This window comes from Calliphora vicina, chromosome 2 (genome assembly GCF_958450345.1).
Source record: "Calliphora vicina chromosome 2, idCalVici1.1, whole genome shotgun sequence".
Taxonomy (NCBI): domain Eukaryota; kingdom Metazoa; phylum Arthropoda; class Insecta; order Diptera; family Calliphoridae; genus Calliphora; species Calliphora vicina.
The window spans coordinates 1,211,028-1,233,125 of NC_088781.1; the positions used below are offsets into that span (position 1 = coordinate 1,211,028).

Below are 22,098 nucleotides of genomic sequence, written 5' to 3' on the forward strand. Positions count from 1 at the left end.
CTATTTATTAACAGTTAAAATTAAAATCACTATCTACAATCTTGCTATATATAAGCGACCAATAGGTTGTATATTGTATGAAAACATTTTCTACATTTGCGGTGGCACCCAGTTAAAGTCGGTTCAATTTAAAACATACTTTAATTTTGACTATGGTTGCAAATTAATAAAAAGCTGGTTTTTATTTATTTTAAAGTTGTTTTTAAAAAGAACCGACTTTAGTGTTTGACTAGGATTATGGGCCAATACTTTTTATTTCCATTTTAATCAAAAAAAAACAAAACCTATTTCATTAACACAACAAACCAAATCATGTGGCATATTTTCATATTTTCATTTACACGTTATGCGCTCACAAAACTGCAATGGCAGAATAAAGGCATAATTTACATCAGAATATAAAACTCCATTATATAACCTACCAAAAGTTATAAATGCAAATCCATATAAAGGTTTGGCCTTCTCTGTCAATATTTTCACTTTGAAACTGTTGGTGAACAAAAACAAAAATGTATATCATTAGCATAGTGTGTGAACGTGCTAAGTCCGCTTTTTATGAAAATTTAGATTTTGATACTGTTTGCAACAAAAAAAACTTTACAATTATTTAATTTATTCTGTTGTTATACTGTGGTATTCAAAAGTGCTAAGTAAACGTGCTAAATTTATTTTATTTTTCCAAAATTGCGATATTAATATATCAGTCAAATGAAATTGATTATAAATAAGTTATTAAAAATATAGTAACGTCAAATTTATTTTAATTAGTGGTTTATTCTACTCGTAAAATAACTTTTTTAAGAAAATATTGGACCAAGAAAGGACTTTTAAGTCGCCAAGCACTTCTAAACTGTGATTATTTATCATTATACATAACCAAATAATTAATAAAACAGCATTCACAGATTTCAAAAATATTTAAAACCAAGTATATATTTGTGAAAAGGGACTTAGCACGTTTGCACACGAAACTAACGATACCCTTTTTGTTTTCATTTGTGCTAGAACTACGACAGAGTATATTTTATGCTGCCAAGTGAATGACCTAAATTGTAGGAAACTAATAAACAAAATGCTAAATAAAGCGTTGCCATTGAGCTAAATTTGTTACGTTATATTGTGTGATTTTCCTAGGTTACCGACAAACTGTCGAAAACTTTTGCCAACCCAACCCAGTTCTAGACCACCACAACATAACAAGTCAAAAAAAATTGTTAAACACAGAGATATTTACACATACCTTTGACACTATTCGTATTTATTTATTAATGTATGTATGTTTGTATTTACAATCAGAGTGCAAAATATCTAGATACTTACACACATAACTGTAGTTTTGTTATGTACATAGCTGTAAATTCCAAAACTTAATTTTTATTACGCTTTTACTAATGTATGGGTGTGTGTAAGTTTATAGGTTGTTGGTTGGCAGGCATTGTTGTATGCATTTTATTATCATCGTAGTTTCCTGCTCCTTTCTCCATTTTGGGTTTATGTTTGATTATTTGCTTAGCAAATAGTTAGTTCATTTTTGTAAATTGTCGTCAAAGGGTTTCGTATATTTCTTGCAATTTGTTTTACTGCTTAATTGGTAATATTTACTGAATCGGTTATTTTTTTGTTTGTTTGAAGAAATTGTTGGTGCGCGTGATTTATCGCTTAAAAAATGCCATTGGACAGCGACCATAATCATCATTTGCATCATCATCACCATCATGATCATATAACAGGATTATCACCACACCATCATCACCATAATTTGGTAAATATAAATATTGTATATTACGAAGGCAAAAAAACCATGAAGAGTTTACAATAAAATCTGATTCAAATATTTTTTTGACTAACATAACAAATGAGACCTTGAATCACAGAGAATTATACATAGAGACGAGGCACTCCGATTACATTGTCTAGCATGTATTTTGTTGTTGCTAGAGATTGGTTTTTGACAACCGACTTAGGTTTTTGACAAATTATTTTTTTTGTTTATCTGTGAATCACTTACTCTGGGTACAATTTTTCCAGGACTTGCAACCCTTATACAAATTACCGAGTAGAAAAGTAATTTCGAATAAATACTTGAATAAACTTTACATGGAAATGCAAACTGACATTATTACACAGTTGAAATCATCGAGGTATTTGCATTTGCAGTGAAATGGCTGCATCAATATACGCAATGAAGGAGTTATTATTTTTTTAATTTCTAAGCCCGAGATAGTTTTTGTTCGGAGCTTATCAACAGAAAGCAACAGCCACAAGTCTTCAGGCCTTTTTTTTACAACTACTATGTACAATTTTTTATTTTTCTTTATAAAATTAAATAAAAAAACATCATTCTCTTGAACCATCCAATGTTTTTCTGCTCCACATAATCTTCAAGATAGTTTTTACCCACATTTTTAGTAAACACCTGGGTATTTACCCGCTTTTACCCAATTTACCCATTTTACCGGGTATTTACCAATTGGGTTTTTACCCATTTTCCATCTATATCCATGATTCAAATAAACAAGGATGTTTATTGGAATTATTTGAAATTAGTTTTTTGTAAACAATAAAAAAAATCATTGCCACATATGAAAAAAGGGAAATAACGCTTAAGAAATGTTTAATATTAATGTGTTTCTTATGTTTCTTTTGTAAATTTTGTTAACCATCCAGATTTTGTCAAATTAAAAACATAGAGTATCGACCATTTAAATATTTCAGAATGCATTACGTAAAAATTTTATTATACCCATCGCCATAAGTAAGGTTTTACATAAGTTTTCAAGCAAAAAACAGTGAAAACGAGATTTCACTAGAGTGATCAAATATTCGACATATTCCAAAAACCGGTTTTCGAATAATACGAAAAAGCGTAATTTTTAAAAACCGGTTTTCGGTTTTTTCAATCAGAAACCGGTTCGAATAACCGGTTTTTACATTTTTGGTCAATTTATGAATTGAGGTATGAATTAAGCTTAAATATTTTTTTATTAAAACTAATTAAAAAATCATTCAGTCTTTTAAAAATTTATTTAACTTAAATTAAATTTATTTAACACAACTTTAAATTTGTTTAATATTTTAAATCAAAAGAAATGATATATGTATGTATATTAATATAATATTAACACATACTAATAGTTAGTTGTATTTTTTAAAATAATATTTCAAGAAGAGAATACAATTTAAATAATTTGAGGACACACGATTCCTCAATTTATTTTTGATTAAAAAGTAACAGCATTGTATCTATTAAAGATTTACTTTATTTTAACTTTTTAAAATTTGTCCAAGTAATCAAAATCTGGTTTTAAATCGCTAGTTGTTACAATACTAGTTTTTTTGTGTGGATTTCGAAGTTCTTTTATTGTTAAACTGAGCTGAGCTTCTAAATTTTCTGAGTCAAATTCAATATATTCTAAGCCTATATATACGTATAGGATAGCTGGAACGATTAAACCTTGTTATTGAAATCAGTAGTGACAATGGCAGTGGTACAGTATCAATGACTTTTTATGATATCCACCAATTTAAAAGACACGCGGTTGGTATAACCTACGTAGAACAGGAACCGTTATACGAAGCTAAATCAAACACGCGCCAGAACGAGCCGCAAAATTTTCGAAGGTAAAAAACAAAAATGGGCCAGAAATAATGACAATGACGCTCGACTGCGCCTAGTCCTTGATGTATAACTTGTTAATGGCTTTCAACATGAAATCATAACACATACATATTTAGATGAAAAGTGTTGTTTAAAGTAATCGCTAATTATTAAAAGTAATCGCAGAATCTTAAAATAAATAAAAAAGATATTCGATTTTGTCGAATAATTCGAGACAAAAAAACCGGTTTGTCGAATAACTCGAAACCCGTCCTTTTGTAAAAACCGGTTTAAAAAAACCGGAAAATTGAAAAATAACCGGTTTTTCGAATAATTCGAAAACCGGTTTCACAACTCTAGATTTCACCGAATCTTGTTGTAAGCTTTTTTGACCCAAACTAAAATCAGAGGATGTATAATTTTCATTTTGAGTCTTTATGCAGTATTGCAAATACATATATACTACTGTTGAAAAAGAAGAAATTTGTTTCGGTTTCATGCTATCCAAAGTTTTTTTGTGTTTTTTCTTTCATGGAGTCTGTGAAAGGGATATTTTCCTTTCCAATGGCACAAATAGTTTTTTCGTTTTTAGTTTATAATTATTTAGTACGGTAGCACGATTTTTCATAATTCCAGTAAACGTCAGAACGTTAATATGGCGCCGAAAAGAAAAAGTGTTACTACCTTCTATTTTTGTATCATGGAAAAATCTATATAGCTGTGAAATTTCATTAGAAAATATTCATAAATAAAATTTAATTTCAATTTGAAAAATTTAAATTCAAATGCTTACAACTTTGGTGTCAGTCACGATTTTTAAATAAATCTTTCCCTGTTTGCCATATATGTACATTTGTTGTTAGTCCAATAAAAGAAAAGTGGAGAAAATCGGGAAATATTTGATCCCGCTGTTATCAAAAAACTGGAGTAGGGTCTGTAAAAATTTGGAAATTTAATTAAATTTTCTTAAGAGATAATTGATAGCTACGACAAGGTTTTTTGTAGTACTCGACAAGAAGATTCTATATATGTAATGGTTTTGAAATCGGAACACTGCCAAAGAAATAGGATCATGTTTTGGGAAACCCTGGCCACAGCCCAGGTGGGCCCATGCTGTCAAATTTCAAAACTTAAACTCGACAACACTTCTTCTTTGCGCATGTCAAATTTCATTCAAATCGGACTAAGGGTTTAGAAGTTACAGATTTATTTCCCTCTTGTGCAACGTTTATATGGAAAGTGTTATAGAATAAATTTGTAATACATATTATCTGGGGGATTCAAACTGTCTCCTATTAGGTCGTATTGTCATAATGTCATAAAATATTTTATTAGTTTAAATAAATTTTTGTTGGGTTTCAAACAAAAAAGTTATAAACTAATAAGACTTTTAGAACTATGTTTATTGGTTTGTCATAAAATAACACTTTTTTGGTTGCAGCACAACAAGAATTTGTTTAAACTAAAAAAATATTTCACGACATTATGACAATACGACCTAACAGCAGACCGTTTGAATCCCCCAATTATCATTTTCATAAAGTTTAGAATACCTCCAATTTGAAGATATAATTTGAATTAAATTTTATAAAAACAACATTAAATAACCGATTATACAATATTTTTATTAAAACTTCAATAATTTATTGATTTATTTCTATATGCAAATTATTTGTGTTAAATTATATGTGGATATCAAAATTTTTTAGAGATTTATGATCGTTAAAGTGATTTTCGGAAGTGGGACTTATATGGGGGCTATGGTCTGATATGGATCGATCCGCACACAATTTTTAAATAAATAAAAGTGGGTGGGATCATAGCAGTCTGTGGTACACAGAAAAAATAAAAATCATATTTGACTACAAAATACGCAGATCTGAATCCAAAATTATTCAATTTTCAGCCTATAAAGATTTTTGTCTTATTGACTACGAAATATGTAACTTTTTTGTTTTTTTGTCATTTTGCAGTAGATAAAAAATTAATCAAGTCAACTAAAAAATTAATCGAACAATTTTTTAATCTCCAACAAAATTTTTTGTGAAACTAATAAACATTTTTGTTGAATTTTTGACTTATTAGTTGATAAAAACAATTTTAGGAACATAAAGATTTCATTTTTAAATATATTTTAATTGTACTTAAAATAACATATTATTTGAGAAATAATTTTTAAGTTTTTAATAATTTTAAATAGTTTTACATTATTCTTTTAAATTTAAAATTTCATTAATTACAGTGAAGACTTTTGAATATTTCTTTTCTGAATTAATTTCATAAAAAAATTTGTTGCATAAAATTATAAAATAAATCGGATTTTATAGAAAACTTAAATTTTAAAACAAAGAAAGTTTTAAATGGAATATATACTGCAGTGATTATTTGTACCATTGTATATTTTATGTCATATCCATTTCTTCTTTGGTTTCTGCAACTATGGTAAACGAATCTTGGGAATCCATTACGGTAAATTTTTTTCTGATTTTAGCCCCGGCTTTCAGTAAATATAAAATTGAAAAAATCTTTGGTTCTGAAATAAATAAAAAATGTAATTAAAAGTTGAATGAGTGAATAAGTAATAAAATAATAACTTACCATCATCGCACGATTTTAAGTTGTTCAGCATCGTTGAAACCGAAACGTTGGTTACTTTAGTCCGAAGCAAATGTAACAATTTATTTTCTGTAAAAACCCACTTGGTTTTCATATCTTTAGCTTGTGGATACTTAAGACCAAAATCTATGTCAATCTGTAAATATTTAATTCAGTTAAAAATAATCTAATTTATCGTGTAAATATTTATAAAAAGAGTTAGCTTACTAATGTGTATCCGGAAGGTTTGATATATTCAGGCCACAATTTTAAGATCTCGGATGTAGACTTTGATTCCCTGATTTGCTGAAATCTATATTTCTAACATTTTCTCCAATATAAATCCATTTCATCATTACTATAGCTTCCACTTCGAAGAATTTGGATTGCAAAACTGGAATCTTTTTCTGGAACTTAAAAATAAACATAGTATAACAGTATTTTACACACATCAAGTTTTTGGAAAAATTAATCTTACCTATTTCCTCTCGTAAGTCAGTGTCAAATTCTTCTTCGGACTTGAAAATGCCTTTTGATAGTCGTTTTAAATTAAATATCTTGTTGTTCAATACCAGTGAATTCAAGATCCTTCATTGACTCAATTAGAGCATCATAACATTTATTTCCATGTTTTTTAATGTCAACTGAAAGTATGGAACATGCAAGAAAAACACTATTCAATTTGGAGGAGTTCTGTGGCATGCAAGAAAACTATAATAGAAATTACATACTGCCTGATTTTTTGCTTTTGAACCCAATGCATTATTAATGACAAAATCGTCATTGTATAAATAATATGGAATCAGAATCTTATTAGGATATAGAGATTTTTTTTGTTTCCAGAAGTCTGACTGTATGAAATTAATTTTTCTATCGTTTTTTTCAGTTGCTTCCATATGGGTAAGAACTTTAATTATTGTAATTATTATTGGAATGTAATTGTATTACAAATTTGGTGGTGAATTCCACAACAGTTTCAAAACATTTTGCATAACAAAAAGGTGGGATCGAAGATGGCTCATTGCAAAAAGAACTATTCACGTTTAAATTCTCAGAATCAATGTAATGATTACATGTTTCTTCTTCTAACGTATTATTTAAATTTCTAGACAATTTAATTTTTTTAAAATGATTCAAAACGTGTCTCCTAAAACTGTCTTTAGATGAAAAACTTTGGTAGCATTCCCCAAAATTACAAACAAAATTGATTCCAAAAGGTTTATGTTTTTTTAAATGCACAAAATATATTTCTGCGTTGTCAAATGCCTCATCACAAAAAGAACACTTAATTAAACTTACCATCTTTATCCGGCTTCCGAAGAAAAATAATAGATGTAATTAATAAATAAATTCAAGAATTATGTATACTTAAGAGCATTTTGCATATAAGTGCACAAAACTTGTGTTTTGTATATTTATTTATCAAACTCCATACAAATTTGTTAATTTAAGTGCATTGTTCATACCTGCACATTTAAGATAAGTGCATAATACTTTTGGAAGCTATAACTGGTTTTCATGAAAAAATTTCATTTAGCTGCTTAATATAAAATTAAATCAAAACAAAATAAGAAAAATATGATTTTGAATAAAAAATTGTGTTGTAAACTTCTTAATAATTTTAAAAGTAGCTAAAATACCAAATTTGTCGTTATTTTTAAAGGGAAACATCACAAAACTTCATGTAAATTATTTGCCGTTAGCTGCTTTTTTGGGCAGTAAACTTAAATGCACTTACCAGCATCAATGAGCAGGTAAGTTAACTGATGTTAACTGCACTTTTAACTTACCTGCTCAAAATATCGTGCAAGGTTGGTTGTGCAGGTAAGTCAAAATTACTGTATTTGTTTAAAATCACTTTTCACTTTCTATAATATACATATATTTATTTGTTTGTTAATAAATCACTCTTTATAAAATAAAAAAATTTTGAATTTTAATATTGAAGAAAAGGTACATTTCAACCCTCTGTGAGCCGGTCTTACTCACAAATAGTTCACTTTTTTAAAAAAAAAATTACTTTTTGACAATAAAACAAAGAAATTTAATCAATTTATTAGAGTAAGACCGGCTCACAGAGGGTTGAAATGTACCAAAACTGGCGATTAATTCAAAAGCTGAACTTTATCTGTTTCAGTCATGTTTGGTATTGGGTTAAAGTGCATTAAATAATACATCCAAAATGCTAAAATTACAGTTGTGAGTAACTTACTTTATTGGCAGTGAGCGGTCAAAGTTAAATAATTTTTACAAATTTTACGTGCTGTGTTTAAAATTGAAAATTGTGATATTTCGAGAGCTTATATTTTTTGTTAAATCTGTTAAAAGTAGAAATATTAAAATGGAACCATCAACTTCAGGTATTTGAGAACATAAATAAATAATTTTTTAGATAAATGTTTTGAAAATATTTTTTAAGATTTTTTTTAAATTTCTCCATTATTGGGGTTTTTTCGATATATAAATTGAGTTTAAAAAAATCAGGGCGAGATCGGGTAAATTCCATTAAATGCTCTTAAAATATGAACTTTCAGCTTCTATATACAGAAAAAAAATCGTGCGGGTTTATTGAGGTTTTTTACTTATTTAAGTTATAGTGAAATAACTCCTCTTGCTAAAAAACATATTCTGATACAAAATAGGTTAAAACATTTTTTTCTTACATTTTTTTTAAAGTTGTGTTTTTATGTATTTCTGATTGTTCATTACAAAAATTTATAATATTGTCTTTTGTGGCTTTTTTTAAAAAAAATTTGTACATTTATAAAATTTTGTGAAAAACAAAAATTAGATTTTAAATTAAATTTATGCTAATGTAAATACATATAATAAATTTATGTTTTGAATTTTTTAATAGCATATTAAGTATGCTTTTATTTCCAATTTAATTCATTAATTTATCGCTTTCCATTCAAAAGTTACAGCATAAATTGTGAACTAAGGTCTTTTTTTCCAAAAAAACAATAAACACTTTCCAAAAAACAATAATGCATTTAACGGGTTAAAAAAAATATTTTTAAACTTTTTTTTTTCTAAAGTGCTGTGTTTTTATGGATTTATGATTATTCAGTACTAAAAAATTATAATATTCTCTTTTATGACTTTTTTGAAAAAATTTGTAAATTTATACAATTTTGTGTAAAACAAAAATTGGATTTTAAATTAAATTTATACTAATATAAATACATACAATAAATTTATGTTTTGAATTTTTAATAGCACATTAAGTATGCTTTAATTTCCAATTTTATTCAATAATTTATAGCTTTCCATTCCAAAGTTACAGCATAAATTGTGAAAAAAGGTATTTTTTCCCAAAAAACAATAATGCGCTTAAAGGGTTAAAAACCTTTTTTTTTCTAAAATGTTGTGTTTTTATGTGCTTATAATAACTCATCAATAAAAAAATATAATATTTTAAAACTACGGCTTCTATGAATTAATCGCCACTTTGGGTACCATTCAACCCACTGTCCGGCGTCAGCATTGATCAAAGTCAAATTTGCGTCACCATTGGCGGGTTAAACTTTGTGTAAATTACGTTGATGTCAGTGTCCTGTTATGGCAAGAATTAAGGGGCTCGGAGAAAGGAACGTGTCCCCTGGAGAACTATAATAGTAATATTCTCAAAACTTTGCGTTAATTATTTTGTTACCAGAGACCGAAAATAACGGGTTCACTTTCATTTCAATGGTAAATTCTTATTCACAGCCATTTAAAAATATTTTTTTGTGATATATCACCGAGAGAGTGATTTATTCGAGAACATTTTAGGTTTGGGGTTGAGAGAAACAGAAAAGAAACAAACGCAAATAATCTGGATGAGTGATTTATAATTTATTTTTTCGTTAAAGGCTGCTTGTGACTTTACTCAGACTTCATTACTTCATACTTATCATATTATTTCCATAATTTGTTAAAAATTACTAATAATATGTTATTGTATGTAAATAAAAGAGAAAGTAACAGTTATTAAGAACAAGAACAAATGAATTGTTTATCTCACATCAAACCATTAAAAAACAAAAAAACTAATAAAGGTCATACCAAACCATTTAAATAAAAATCATTTTATAACTGTTATTTTCAGTGATTTATTCTTATCACAAAAATATAAATCACAATTTGGTTGTTTTGGTATATGTACGAGTTATTTTCGATATCTGTTACCATTGTAGGTAGATGAGAACATACAAAGTAAATAGCTAGAGTATTCCAACTTTTTATAATTTAAGTTTTGAAATTTTCTAGAATAACCATTTATTTGACGAATTAGTAGCTCTATTATGGTTATGAATTTTAAGTAAAACCTATTCAAAATATTATAGTCCAGATAATTCTAAATATACTCTGAAAGTTTTACTAAAATTGGAAAACGTTAAATCTTAAATCGTGAAGGTCAAATGTCAAATTTTTAAAATTTTCCAAAATTTGGAATTTCTAATTTAAAGATATAGAAATGTTATTTATTTTTGGGCCGAATTTGATGAAGCTTAAGAAAAATATAACGTAAACTCTAGGGTTTATAATAACAGCACAAGAATGGAAATTAACCCTTAATGGCACTTGGGGTTAAAATGACCCCAAACTTTTAAAATCATATTTTTTTTATGGTTTTAGAAGTTTGGGGTTATTTTAACCCCAAGTACTATATAGGGGTAATTTTAATTTTTCTGCTGTTTTTGTAAATACTAGGCTTTGTGTTATATTTTTGTTTAGTTTCATCAAAATCGGCCCAAAAATGTACAACATTACGATATCTTTCCAAGAGAAATTCCAAATATTGAAAAATTTGACTTTTGATCTTCACGATTTATGGTTTAACGTTTTCCAATTTTAGTAAAACCTCTGAGTATATTTAGAATTATCTGGACTATAATATTTTTAATAGGTTTTACTTTAAATTCTTAACAGTAAGGAAATATAGCTCATTTCGAAATTTAAATCGCAGGTACGGAAAAACTATAAGAGATATTTACATAATTTTTCCACATTTTTATTCCCTATTATATTCTCAATAAATCTCAATGAGATGATCAAAAAATTCTGAAATTTGATTAACAAAATTTTTAAAAATTTGAAAATGGAGTTTTGAAACTGCCGTTAAAAAATTTTATTTTTTTGGTCATACCTGCGAATAGGTAAACGGTATCCTACGAAAACAAAAACTCACATACAAGTAAATATGGATATGTTTTATGTAAAAATTAGCTTTTATTTTAATATTTATCAAAATATGTTAATTTTGTTCCTACATTTCTTGTTCTAGTTGCCTGAGACACGTTAATGGCCTGGCGAATTTTTAATAACTTAAACATTTTTTGACCAATTTCTGTTTTTTTATGTCTCATTAGAACGACAATTGCGTACACATTTCTATTCTTTTAAATTAAATTGCAAAAGTAATTTTTTAATGGCAAAATTTTTACAAAAACTGAACAAAATGCATTTCCCCCCTTGTAATTGTATCTCAAAACTTCAGAGGGCTTGCGGCACGTCTTAACCCCAACCGATTTACCTAAAATTTGTTCAGGATGATTTTTTTACTAATGTTCACCAAACTTGGGGATGAGAATGGCCAAAATCCAACTTTCGTTAATTAATGGCCAACCTAATGTATATATATATTCAATGGCCAAAGCATGGTACACAACTAAAAACTAACAAGATATTCCGGTATTAATTATATTAATTTATTTATATAATGAATATATTTTATATTTAGTACGATAGGGGTAGCGAGTGCACCGTGTTAAGCTAGTTTACTATAAATTTCTGAACATTAAAAATCAAATCAAATGATGAAAAGATGATAGGCTCATAAATTTATATGTATATTCAAACCCCATTTCCTATGTATAATTCTGCTACAACTGGTAAATTTGTTTACCTTTATATCAACAGTTGGATAGTAACTGTGGCAACAACTCCGCCTTAACACTGACAGAACATCATCATAACATTGACCTGGTTACCACATTGCGCAGTGAATTAGCAGCATTGTCCTACAAAAAAGAAAGACTGACAAGTGAGGTAAATACTTTTATTACAAATATGTATGTAATTTTCAAATATGCATTTTAAGCTAACCTTATTAACTTAAATACATATGCACATTCATATGTAGCTAGCCGATGCCAAAACAAACCTCTGCGCCAAAGACAATGAGTGTGAAAATCTTAGGGCCCAAGCAGCTCGACAATCTGCTCTTATATCATCTCTGCAAAGTCGTATGCAGGCTGCTGAAAACCGTGAGCAGTCAGTACAATCACGTTGTGATACAACCATCCAAACAATACAAAGAGAAAAACGATCGGCGGATGAGAGGAGTAAGGAGTTGTTGGCTAAAATACAACATCTTGAAAATCATTTGTCGAATGAAGAAACCCAAAAGGACCAGACTCGTAATCAGCTCAATGATTTCATCAAGCGCTTAAGTATTTGTTTTGGCATGGAGGCTTGTGAAAATGCCCATTTAACCACAGACTGTGTACTCACCAGAGCTGAGGAGTTAATGACGGAATTGCAACGTAACAAAGCCAAAGTAAATTCTACGTGCGACACTTTGAGTAGCTGTGAAAATGAATTACTAAATTTAAAATCACTAGCACATATAGAGAAACAACGATTATCGGCACAGTTGGAAAGTAGCAGCAATCATGAACATGAACTGGAAGCCAGATGCAGACAGTATGAGAGAGATTTACAAATGCAAAGAGATCGTTTAAGTGAATCAGAAATAAACTCAGAAAAATTGAAGGACGAGTTAAGAGGTTTCGAATCTAGATGTCATCGTCTACAGGCCAATTTAGATCGTGTACAAAATGATCGTTTACAATTTCTTAGATGCCTGGCAAATCATTTAGATCTCTCCGAACCCTGCGAGACGTTGATAAAAGATAAATTGCGTGAACTGTTGAGTGAAAACAAGAACATGCATGAGGTAATTATTATCTAAGGAATTATTATTAGCATTTATTTTAAAGCTATTCTATTGGTTTAGCAAATTCACACTTTACGTGATAAAATCTCATGTGAACATGTCAAACTTAAAGAGACCCAAGAAACTACACAATGTCGTTTGAGAAATGAAGAAGCTCAAAAATGTGAGCTAGAAGAACGTTTAGAAAAATGTCACATTGAGATACACTCTCTACGTAAGGATCATATGGGTCTGTCGGAATATTTACAACGTTTAGCTAGGGCTTTACAGTGTAGCGAATGTTCTTCACCGCCTGCTTTGGGTAATGATACAAATATTATGGCCGAGAGCCTTTTGGAAAAGGCAGAACGTTTGGGTACAGCCATAGAAAATCATCATCATGATGGCGTGGGTCATCATCACCACCATCAACATCAGCACCGTAGTCCTGATAAGGTAGGCGAGAAAGAGTGACGAAATTATAGCTTTTAAATATTAATTTTGATGTTTCACATTTCAGAGCTGCTGCGATCATTATCATCATACTCATAACAAATTGAGAAGAGAAAGATCTTGCCACGATATACCGCTAAAAGAGAACACCAGCAATATGTACAATCTTCAAAGAAAAGTGCGCGTGTTAAAAGAACAGGTGCAGCGTAGAGATTTACACTTGGAATTACTTAAAAGAAAACTGGCCATTATAGAAGACGGAGCACGAGGTAAATGTTTGCTACAGGGAGAACGTGATGAGGCAATGTGTCGAGCTAAAAAAGCAAATAAAGTTATTGATAAACTAACGGCCCAATTGGCTGACGCTCGCTCTCAAATTATCGAAGTAAAAGCACAATTGGCGGAAGCAGTGGAATATAAAATAACGGCATTGGAAAGAGCTCGTAAAATAGATGACCTCACCACTCAGATATGTGATTTGGAGGAAGAAAAAACTAGACTTTTGTCACAGCTAAGTGCTTTGAAAGAAAGACATAAATCTTCTAGCGAATCCAATCAAAATAGAAGATGTCGTGATGAAACTTTGATAAATGTAAGATTAAAATAATGTTGAATTTTTTTTTATTTTGTTAATGAATAAATATACATACATATGTATTTATTTTAGTCTCTGCGTGATGATTTAACACATTTGCAAAATCAACTCTCTGACGCCAATCACCGCTTATCGCATTTACAAAATTTCCGCACTTCAGTGGCCAGAACTTTGCATTTGCGTGATTTACCTGAAACGGATTTATTGCAACGTTTACAGGCTCTTTGTTCAGCACATCAGGAATTTACCATGCTATCAAAACGCTATGAAACCGCTTCCCCGGTGGGGGATCATCCTTGTCCTCGTTTTGATGACCCCATATCATCTTCTAATCACTGTCGCCCACCTAGATATTCCATAACACCAGAGCCAATTCCTTTGCCTGCTAATAATCATGACCATAATCGTAGTCACAACCATAATATAAGACATAATCATATTCATAGTGGCCACGGTCATGATCATCCTCATCGTTACCATTAACTGCACCAAACATGTATTTATGATAATCAAAGCACAAACACCACCACCTCCTTCAGTATAATAAAACAAATCCATACATAAATGTAAGTTAACCTCAACATAATACTGTTAAGTTACAGTGTTGGAGTATAGAGCCATCTTGCGGTGAGTAGAGTCAACGATTATTTGTATTAACAGAAAATTATTAACATTGTGTCAACTAATAACAGTACCATTAAAGTACAGCTAATGGAAACATACTGATTACACTCTTTATTTAGTTTACTGTGCAATGCTGTTGTATTTAAATTTTTCGTTTATTGAAATTAAAATCTCTAAATCCTTTACAAGTCTTAACAAATTAACGTGGCCTTCCAATGTTAATTTGTTAACAACTTTTTTTTAAGTTTACTTCTTCTCAGTAGTAGTTATTCGGCATATTTTATGTAAACATACATACATATTAAAAGCTTTTCGAGATTAAATTGAACATTGAAATGGTAAGCTTTTGTAAAATCAATTCATTCGATGTTTTGTCGCTTCTCGGATGGAATAGAAAATTCAAATTTTCTTCTAATCAATATTAAATTATTCATGTTTCCATTGTAATCCAATGACTTTGAAAATATTTACATATGTACATGTTTGTGCTTAGAAAATATGCATATAGTACTAACAACCACTGTTGCCAGATTCGCCGGCATTTTGTCGATTTTTGATTGTAAAAATGCCAAAGTGCGATTTGCCGATATTTATAGTCAATAGTACTTCTTCAATAGGATGCTAAACATCGAAAATAATCAGAACTAAAATATGAATTCGATGTATAAAAAACTTAAAATGTCAATACTTTATAGAAAAGTTAATATTTTTGCAATAGTGTTTTAGAGATCTAAATTATTGTAAGCCAAACATTTCAGTTTTAATTGTTGTTTTTATTATTATAAACAAATTTACAATTTATTATAATAATGACATACATACATATATAAATTTAAAATATAAAGTTAAAGCTTGTTATGTCCATTATGTCATCTTAGAACTGGTACAAAGTACAGGTCAGTATCACCTTCCACGAACGTTTATACAGATTGTTCCGCTAGTATTGTTCTTAAATAAAAAAAAGTTTTGTATATAAAATCGATTTCCATTTTTTTCTTATTGCAGTATTACATTTACATATTCAACTTACCATCTGGAATACACCAATTTCTTTATAATCCGCAAAAGAAAACATACATATTTTTTATGAAACAACAAAATGTTTATATTTTTCTTAAATTTTTATTTTCTTGACTCATTTATTTTTGTTACTTTCAATATAATATTCCTATTGAATTTTAACAACTGAAATTGTTAATAAATATCAAAAAGAAATTGCTGATATGAGTATTAAAAAATTATTGAAAATTAAAATCATATTTCAAACAAATTTTTTCAATTGCTTAATAACTGTTACCATTTTTTTCTGTGACTTATTCATAATCAATTATTAAATTTTATCAAGGGGTTATAAAAACTGTTTTTATGCATATTTTGTTTAATAAACTTTTGATAAATTTAAGAATTGATTACAAATATGGAGTTAAATATAAAATGAAACTTAAATTAAACTCTCACTCCAACTGACGATTTTTGATTGAGTCCATTTCAGTTTTAAATAAAAACATTTCAATAAATTCATCATACAATTTGTCCTTTTCGCTTAACTCATTTTCCTTGGCAATTTCATCTAAAATCTCTAATAAATCTTGTTGTTGCTCCACCACTTCCTCTGACATTGTGTCCCACAACGTTTGCGATAAGCGTTGAAACTCCTGCATAAACTGCAAATATAAATTATCAAATTCGGTTAAATTTTTGCCGGCATAATAGAAATCATTCGATATCAAATGAAACTCGAATTTAGGATGTTGTGGCTGTAATTGCAGGCGCAAACGTTCAATTTGTAGATTGTTGTAGCGGAAGTAACGTAAAAGTTTCCTCTGTTCGGAGTAGTTGCTATGGCATGTCAAGGTTTGCTCCACCATGCGTAAATATTCGGTTGTAATAGGTTCGATGGTTTGTTGCAGCAGAGGTGACATGGATTTGCTTAGATTTCGATAGACATGTGTGGTAACTTGGAGAGCCTGTTGTGTGGTGTTTAAAACTAAATTTTCAATTTGTTCAATAAATTCCTTAAAGTGTTTATCGTACTTGGATGTTATTGCTGTTGTTGACGATGATGGTGTTGCTGCAGCCACTGTTACGGAAACCTATAAATCCATATTGTAATATATGGAGTGAATTTCTATGTATCACTTACTTACTTGGAATATCATAATGAAACATATAAATTTCATCTTCATCTTCACTTTCTTATAAGTTCTGGGTAACTATGTATTTTATTATTGTTGGTTGCTTTTCTTTTACTTCTACTTGCCTCGATGTTGGCTACTGATGTGTTTGTACTCTTCTGACTATTTTTGTATTTATCCGGTCTGTTGTTTAGTCTGGCTTGCAAGTGTGTTCTAAGTTCTTCTAGTATAAATTTAAGACTAAATTCATGTTTTACTTTTAAAAGGCATTTATGACCATCCTGTCCCGTCTGTCATTTACAATTTGCTGTTCTTTGAGCTGAAATTGGTTAAGACAACTTTTAGCAAAACAATTTCAACAGTGTTGCACAAACTGTGGATTGAAGAAGTTGCCACAAACTTAATACATATACATACATACATATATGTCAAGTTTATTACATTTTGTCAACATTTATCACAGACAGGTAGTTTTTTTTGTAATGAATTTTTCACGAACAATAAATGGAAACAAGTAAGGCCTTATTCATAAACAACGTTTTAAAATCAAAATTTGTATGTAAATTTTGCTTTAAATCACTGTTTAAATTTAAATTTTTTTATGAATATGGCAAATATGACATATTTAAATTTGGATAACATTTTTTAATAAAAACTTATAAAAACGATATATGTACATAATTCCATTGCAACATTTTAATAGCGATGTTTAATAAGAGTTTCTCCAAATTGGACTTTATGCTGCAACTGCAAATAGCTTCTCAAATTTATACACTTTAGTATACTTTTATTTTAGATTATGGTGCTGCAACAAAAATGTAGACAGACAGACGGACATGTCTGTCCGTTGAGATCAACTTTCCGGGGAACCCAAATAACTTACAAATACCAATAAATAACACAGTGGAAAATGTTGGTCATTTTCGGATCAAAAATCTGTAACTTTTGAATGGATAAGTATTTCTGTAATATTTTTTCTCTCTTGAATAGGCTTTAATTCGTATTTTCGAACATAAAAAGCGAATCATTATAAAATTTTTGAATAAAATTGAGATGTTAAGATAAGTAAAAGAGGTGTTTTTATGTATTTCCCATTAGATTTTTAGGTCTCGCTGAGTATATTAGAAATTATGTCAAAAAATTTCAGAAACACACTCAAATTCAGAAGTTATTCTAGAAAACCGTTTTCAGTAATGTTCGTCAACTCAGTCAGTTTTTGCTTATTTTGATATGAAAGCTTATACAAATATATATCTATGTGTAAAGAAAATTTAATTCTTAACAAAACACGGTTTTAATTTTTCAAATCGGATGAAAATTGTTATTCAGTTATTCAACTTTTCATTAACACCTCTTTTAGTATTTTCTCCCCCGAATAAAAAAACAAAAAACTATAAAAAAATATTTGTACAGTTTTTAATTTTCAAGGTACATTTTTTCGAACTTTTTTCGAAAAAGTTTAATAACTTTTGCAAATATAAACCGATTTCTGCAAGTGAAATCTTCAAAGTCGAACGTAGTGTCTTCTGTCGCCATTTTCGACATAATAACTATTATTTCTGCAAATAATTATTGCTTGATATCTTAGCTTTACGATAGAACTTGTTTTATGGATAATTTCAAACATTTGCAAAAAATAATTATGATATGCATTCACCTTATATTATCTACTGTGCATCGGCTGTAGTCCCGCTTCAGTTGTTATTGAAAATCGGCCCAAGTCATGTAAATCAATATAAAAATTAAATGAAATGCATTTAATTTAAGGTATTTATAGACGGCAATACTGAGTATTAATATTTGTCAAAAACTCAAGTATCATAATACAATTTCAAAAAATACGAATGATTTTCTGAAAATATAAATATTGATTTTCAAGAAAATATAAAAAAATAAAGTTTGCAGAAAAATATCAATCAACAAAGAAATATAATATTTGTAATACTATCGTGTAAACAATAAATGTGTTTTCGAAAGGATTTCTTGAAATACCGAATGATTTCAATAATATTTTAAATTTGAAAAGTGTTAATAATAAGTATTGCAGTCTATAAATATGTACCTTTAATATCCATGTATAACTTATATAACGCCTTAGAAATTCTGACCGAGAATGTGTCAATAATCGATATTTTTGTTCACCTAAATTTTTTTTAAGATTCGGCTCAGTTCATCGATCATTATCGGATAGTAAGTTTTTGGCATCGTTTTATTACCATTTTGAATATCTTTTTATTTACGAATCTTAACTATTAAAAACATCATTAAGGAAGCTTTACATTTTGAATACAATTCACTTAACTTTGCATACAATAAACATACATAGAGTAACTTCGGGTAATGTGGAGTACCGTTTTGTATTTTCTAAATTTTGGCCACAATATACATACATACATATCGATGGCTTAATATAAAAAAGGCGTAACTAAATTTGTTTATTCCGGTAAACAAATGTCAGTTGCACATTGCCTCAAAATTTCAGGAGGATATTATTTCAAATAACAGATTTATAACGATTTCAAAAGAAGCCCTAAGTCAAGTCAAAGAATTTTTGAAAGAAAAAGCCTTAACTCATTTATTTTGTTTTGTTTGATTGGTTATCATTTTTTATAAGTATCAAATTCGATTCTGAATCGGATTTTTGCACCTATCAGGAAATTTAACAGCTTTATGTCGCTGAGTGTGATTCATGAAAAAAATGGAAACATAAAATTGTCCTATTCATTTTTTGCGCAATTATTAAAGGGATCAAACTATTCCATATTTTAACCTAGGAAAAAAATAATTCCTCAACTAAAGACGAGTGCTGCATTTTATAAAACTACATAATTTCACAATATACAATATTTTAACACACGAATTGGACAATTATATTTGGGATGAAACAAATGGATGTCTAGGATCTTCCGTTTTTGCGAACTGTGTTATTAAACACTTATGGAAGATCCAAAATCTACCAAAACCGCAATTTAATATTCTCTAATTTGTTGGTTTTTAGTATGGAAACTCAAATAACGATTGAACAAAAATTTTTAATAAGTGGACATACTCAACTGGAATGTGACTCAAGCCATTCCCTTATAGAAAGAAAAATTCAAAATAAGCAAATAAATTTCCCATCGCAATTTGTGCAATACAAGCTCACAATTTGTGCAATACAAGCACAACGACTATTTTCTAAATTTTGAAAACATTCCTAAACGATACTCATTGATTCGTCCTGGTAAAAATATTGCTTACTATAAAAGTTCATGAAATGTATGTACTCAAACCTCAATTTCAAAATTTAAGCAGATGTATTGGTGATCTTACTGTAAATATTCTACGAGCCTTGGCGTATGACTCATCAGGATCAATATATTTCAAAACAGACTTAACTGACAGTCACGAATCTCTCCCACATAGATCAAAGTCGGTGATTAAAGATATCCCCCTGATTCACTTTATATGCAGTAAATAGCAATCCCAAAAAAACCAAATACAGGATTTGAAAAGTTTTTACCTGCATATTGCCATCTTTTTTGATAACTGGTTTAATAAGAAATAATTTTTCACAGTTCACTTCTGATTTAATCCTCTTAATTTCATTATTATAATAATACTAGCTGAACCCGGTCCGCGTTGCTGGCCCGTACAATAATTCTGTTTTATATTACATCTCGATTTGAATATACAGACATCATCAGACAGATCATTTGACAAAGTTGTAGCGGATATATATATGTACAGTGGCATGATATGCCCTTAAAAAAAAGAAACGGATGTATTTAAGGCAAATGGGACATTATATTTATGAATTCATCTTAAGGACAGGGGATATAGGTTTTTTTTTATTTACTTGGGAGCAAACCACATACAAAACATGAATTTACCAAATGTAAGCCAGCAATAGTCAACGATTGGCCTTATGCTTTGTCGTTGGAAGTCTTTGGTATGCTTGAAATCATTATGTCTTCGCATTTTAATCTGCCACCGATGATTGTTGCCTCAATTAAATTTGGTGAACATTTTTTGATCGTGTTCCATTGCATAATTTTGGCGCGTTTATGTTGCGGAGAAACATTATCTGTGATCCAACCTTCAATGTTTCAGTAGCATAATTGAGGCTTGTTCTTTTCATTGTGAACTATTTCATTGTGTCGCCAGTCAGTTTCAATTAATTCGCTCATTGAGCTTGTTGACATCATCATTTTTTGGTACCAAAATTGCACGTTCCCACAGCCAATCCGAATTTTTGTAGTTGGTTGTGAATACCTTGTCGACAACGGATTGAATATTCATTTGCATTTGGCAGAAGTTCGGCGGGAACGAAATCTGATTTGTCGACGTTGTTTACTATATTAGTTGTACTTTCTGTAATTTTGTTTATCATCGGTTGATAATATAAAAGCACTTTTATAGTACAATGTTAACAGCGGCCTACTTGTTTTATCGAACGATATGAAAATTTGGTATGTACCGGACATGTTACTTCATGTTGCTTCAGAGTACACCACTGTGAATTAAAATTTTTAGAATGATGTTAAGCAACGAAATTAAAATTAGCATTGTTTGATCGTTGGGAATGAAAAAAGCATTTATTTCTCGAATGAAAAAATAAAAATAATTTTTTGACAATTTTTTTTTTTGGATTTTTTTTTAACTTTTTTTACCTTGAAATCATTAGCGGTATAGTGGAAAAATTTGATTTTACCACGCCCCTGTGCGCACAGACCGAAAATCAAATAAGATTCACTGAAAATTTGATAAAAATCCAACGTACCCTGAGATTTTGGTTGAAATCGGTCGACCCGTTTTCGCAGTTTTTATATATAAGATTATTTTTTTAAATTATATTTTCAACTCAAAATTTCAGGTTTAAAAAAATAAGGTTATCTAAAATAAAGTTATTTTAGATAACTTTATTAAAATAAAAAAAATTTAATTTTAAAAGAGAAATAAAATGTGTTGCCTCTTTTTATAAAAAATTGCATTAAAACTTTTTTTGTATCTAAAATTTTACGGATTTTATTAAGTTTTTTCCTTCTCCTGTAAAGTAACAAAAAATCGAGTTACGCCTCTTTTATATTAAGCCATCGATATATGGATAATAAAAAAGTTGTGAAGAAATGAATTAGCAAATGTATTCTCTAATTGTTTTTGTATTTGAAAATTTTTTACGCCAAAGGAGAAAAAA

At 29.1% G+C, this 22,098-nt stretch overlaps 2 protein-coding genes across 2 annotated transcripts; one reads left to right on the forward strand and one right to left on the reverse strand.

Moving 5' to 3' along the window:
• The first annotated feature begins 1,666 nt into the window (after positions 1-1,666).
• Positions 1,667-14,646, forward strand: LOC135952666 (coiled-coil domain-containing protein 170). The gene is made up of 6 exons (XM_065502684.1): positions 1,667-1,762; positions 12,098-12,226; positions 12,321-13,136; positions 13,197-13,571; positions 13,636-14,160; positions 14,236-14,646. The coding sequence occupies exons 1-6, from the start codon at positions 1,667-1,669 to the stop codon at positions 14,644-14,646; spliced, it is 2,352 nt and encodes a 783-aa protein (XP_065358756.1).
• A 1,560-nt stretch (positions 14,647-16,206) lies between these two features.
• LOC135952668 (uncharacterized) lies at positions 16,207-16,946 on the reverse strand. Its single transcript, XM_065502686.1, has 2 exons — positions 16,935-16,946; positions 16,207-16,880 (listed from the first exon to the last, which is right to left on the reverse strand). Exons 1-2 carry the CDS (start codon positions 16,944-16,946, stop codon positions 16,242-16,244), a joined length of 651 nt encoding a protein of 216 aa, XP_065358758.1. The 3' UTR covers positions 16,207-16,241.
• Between the last annotated feature and the right edge of the window lie 5,152 nt (positions 16,947-22,098).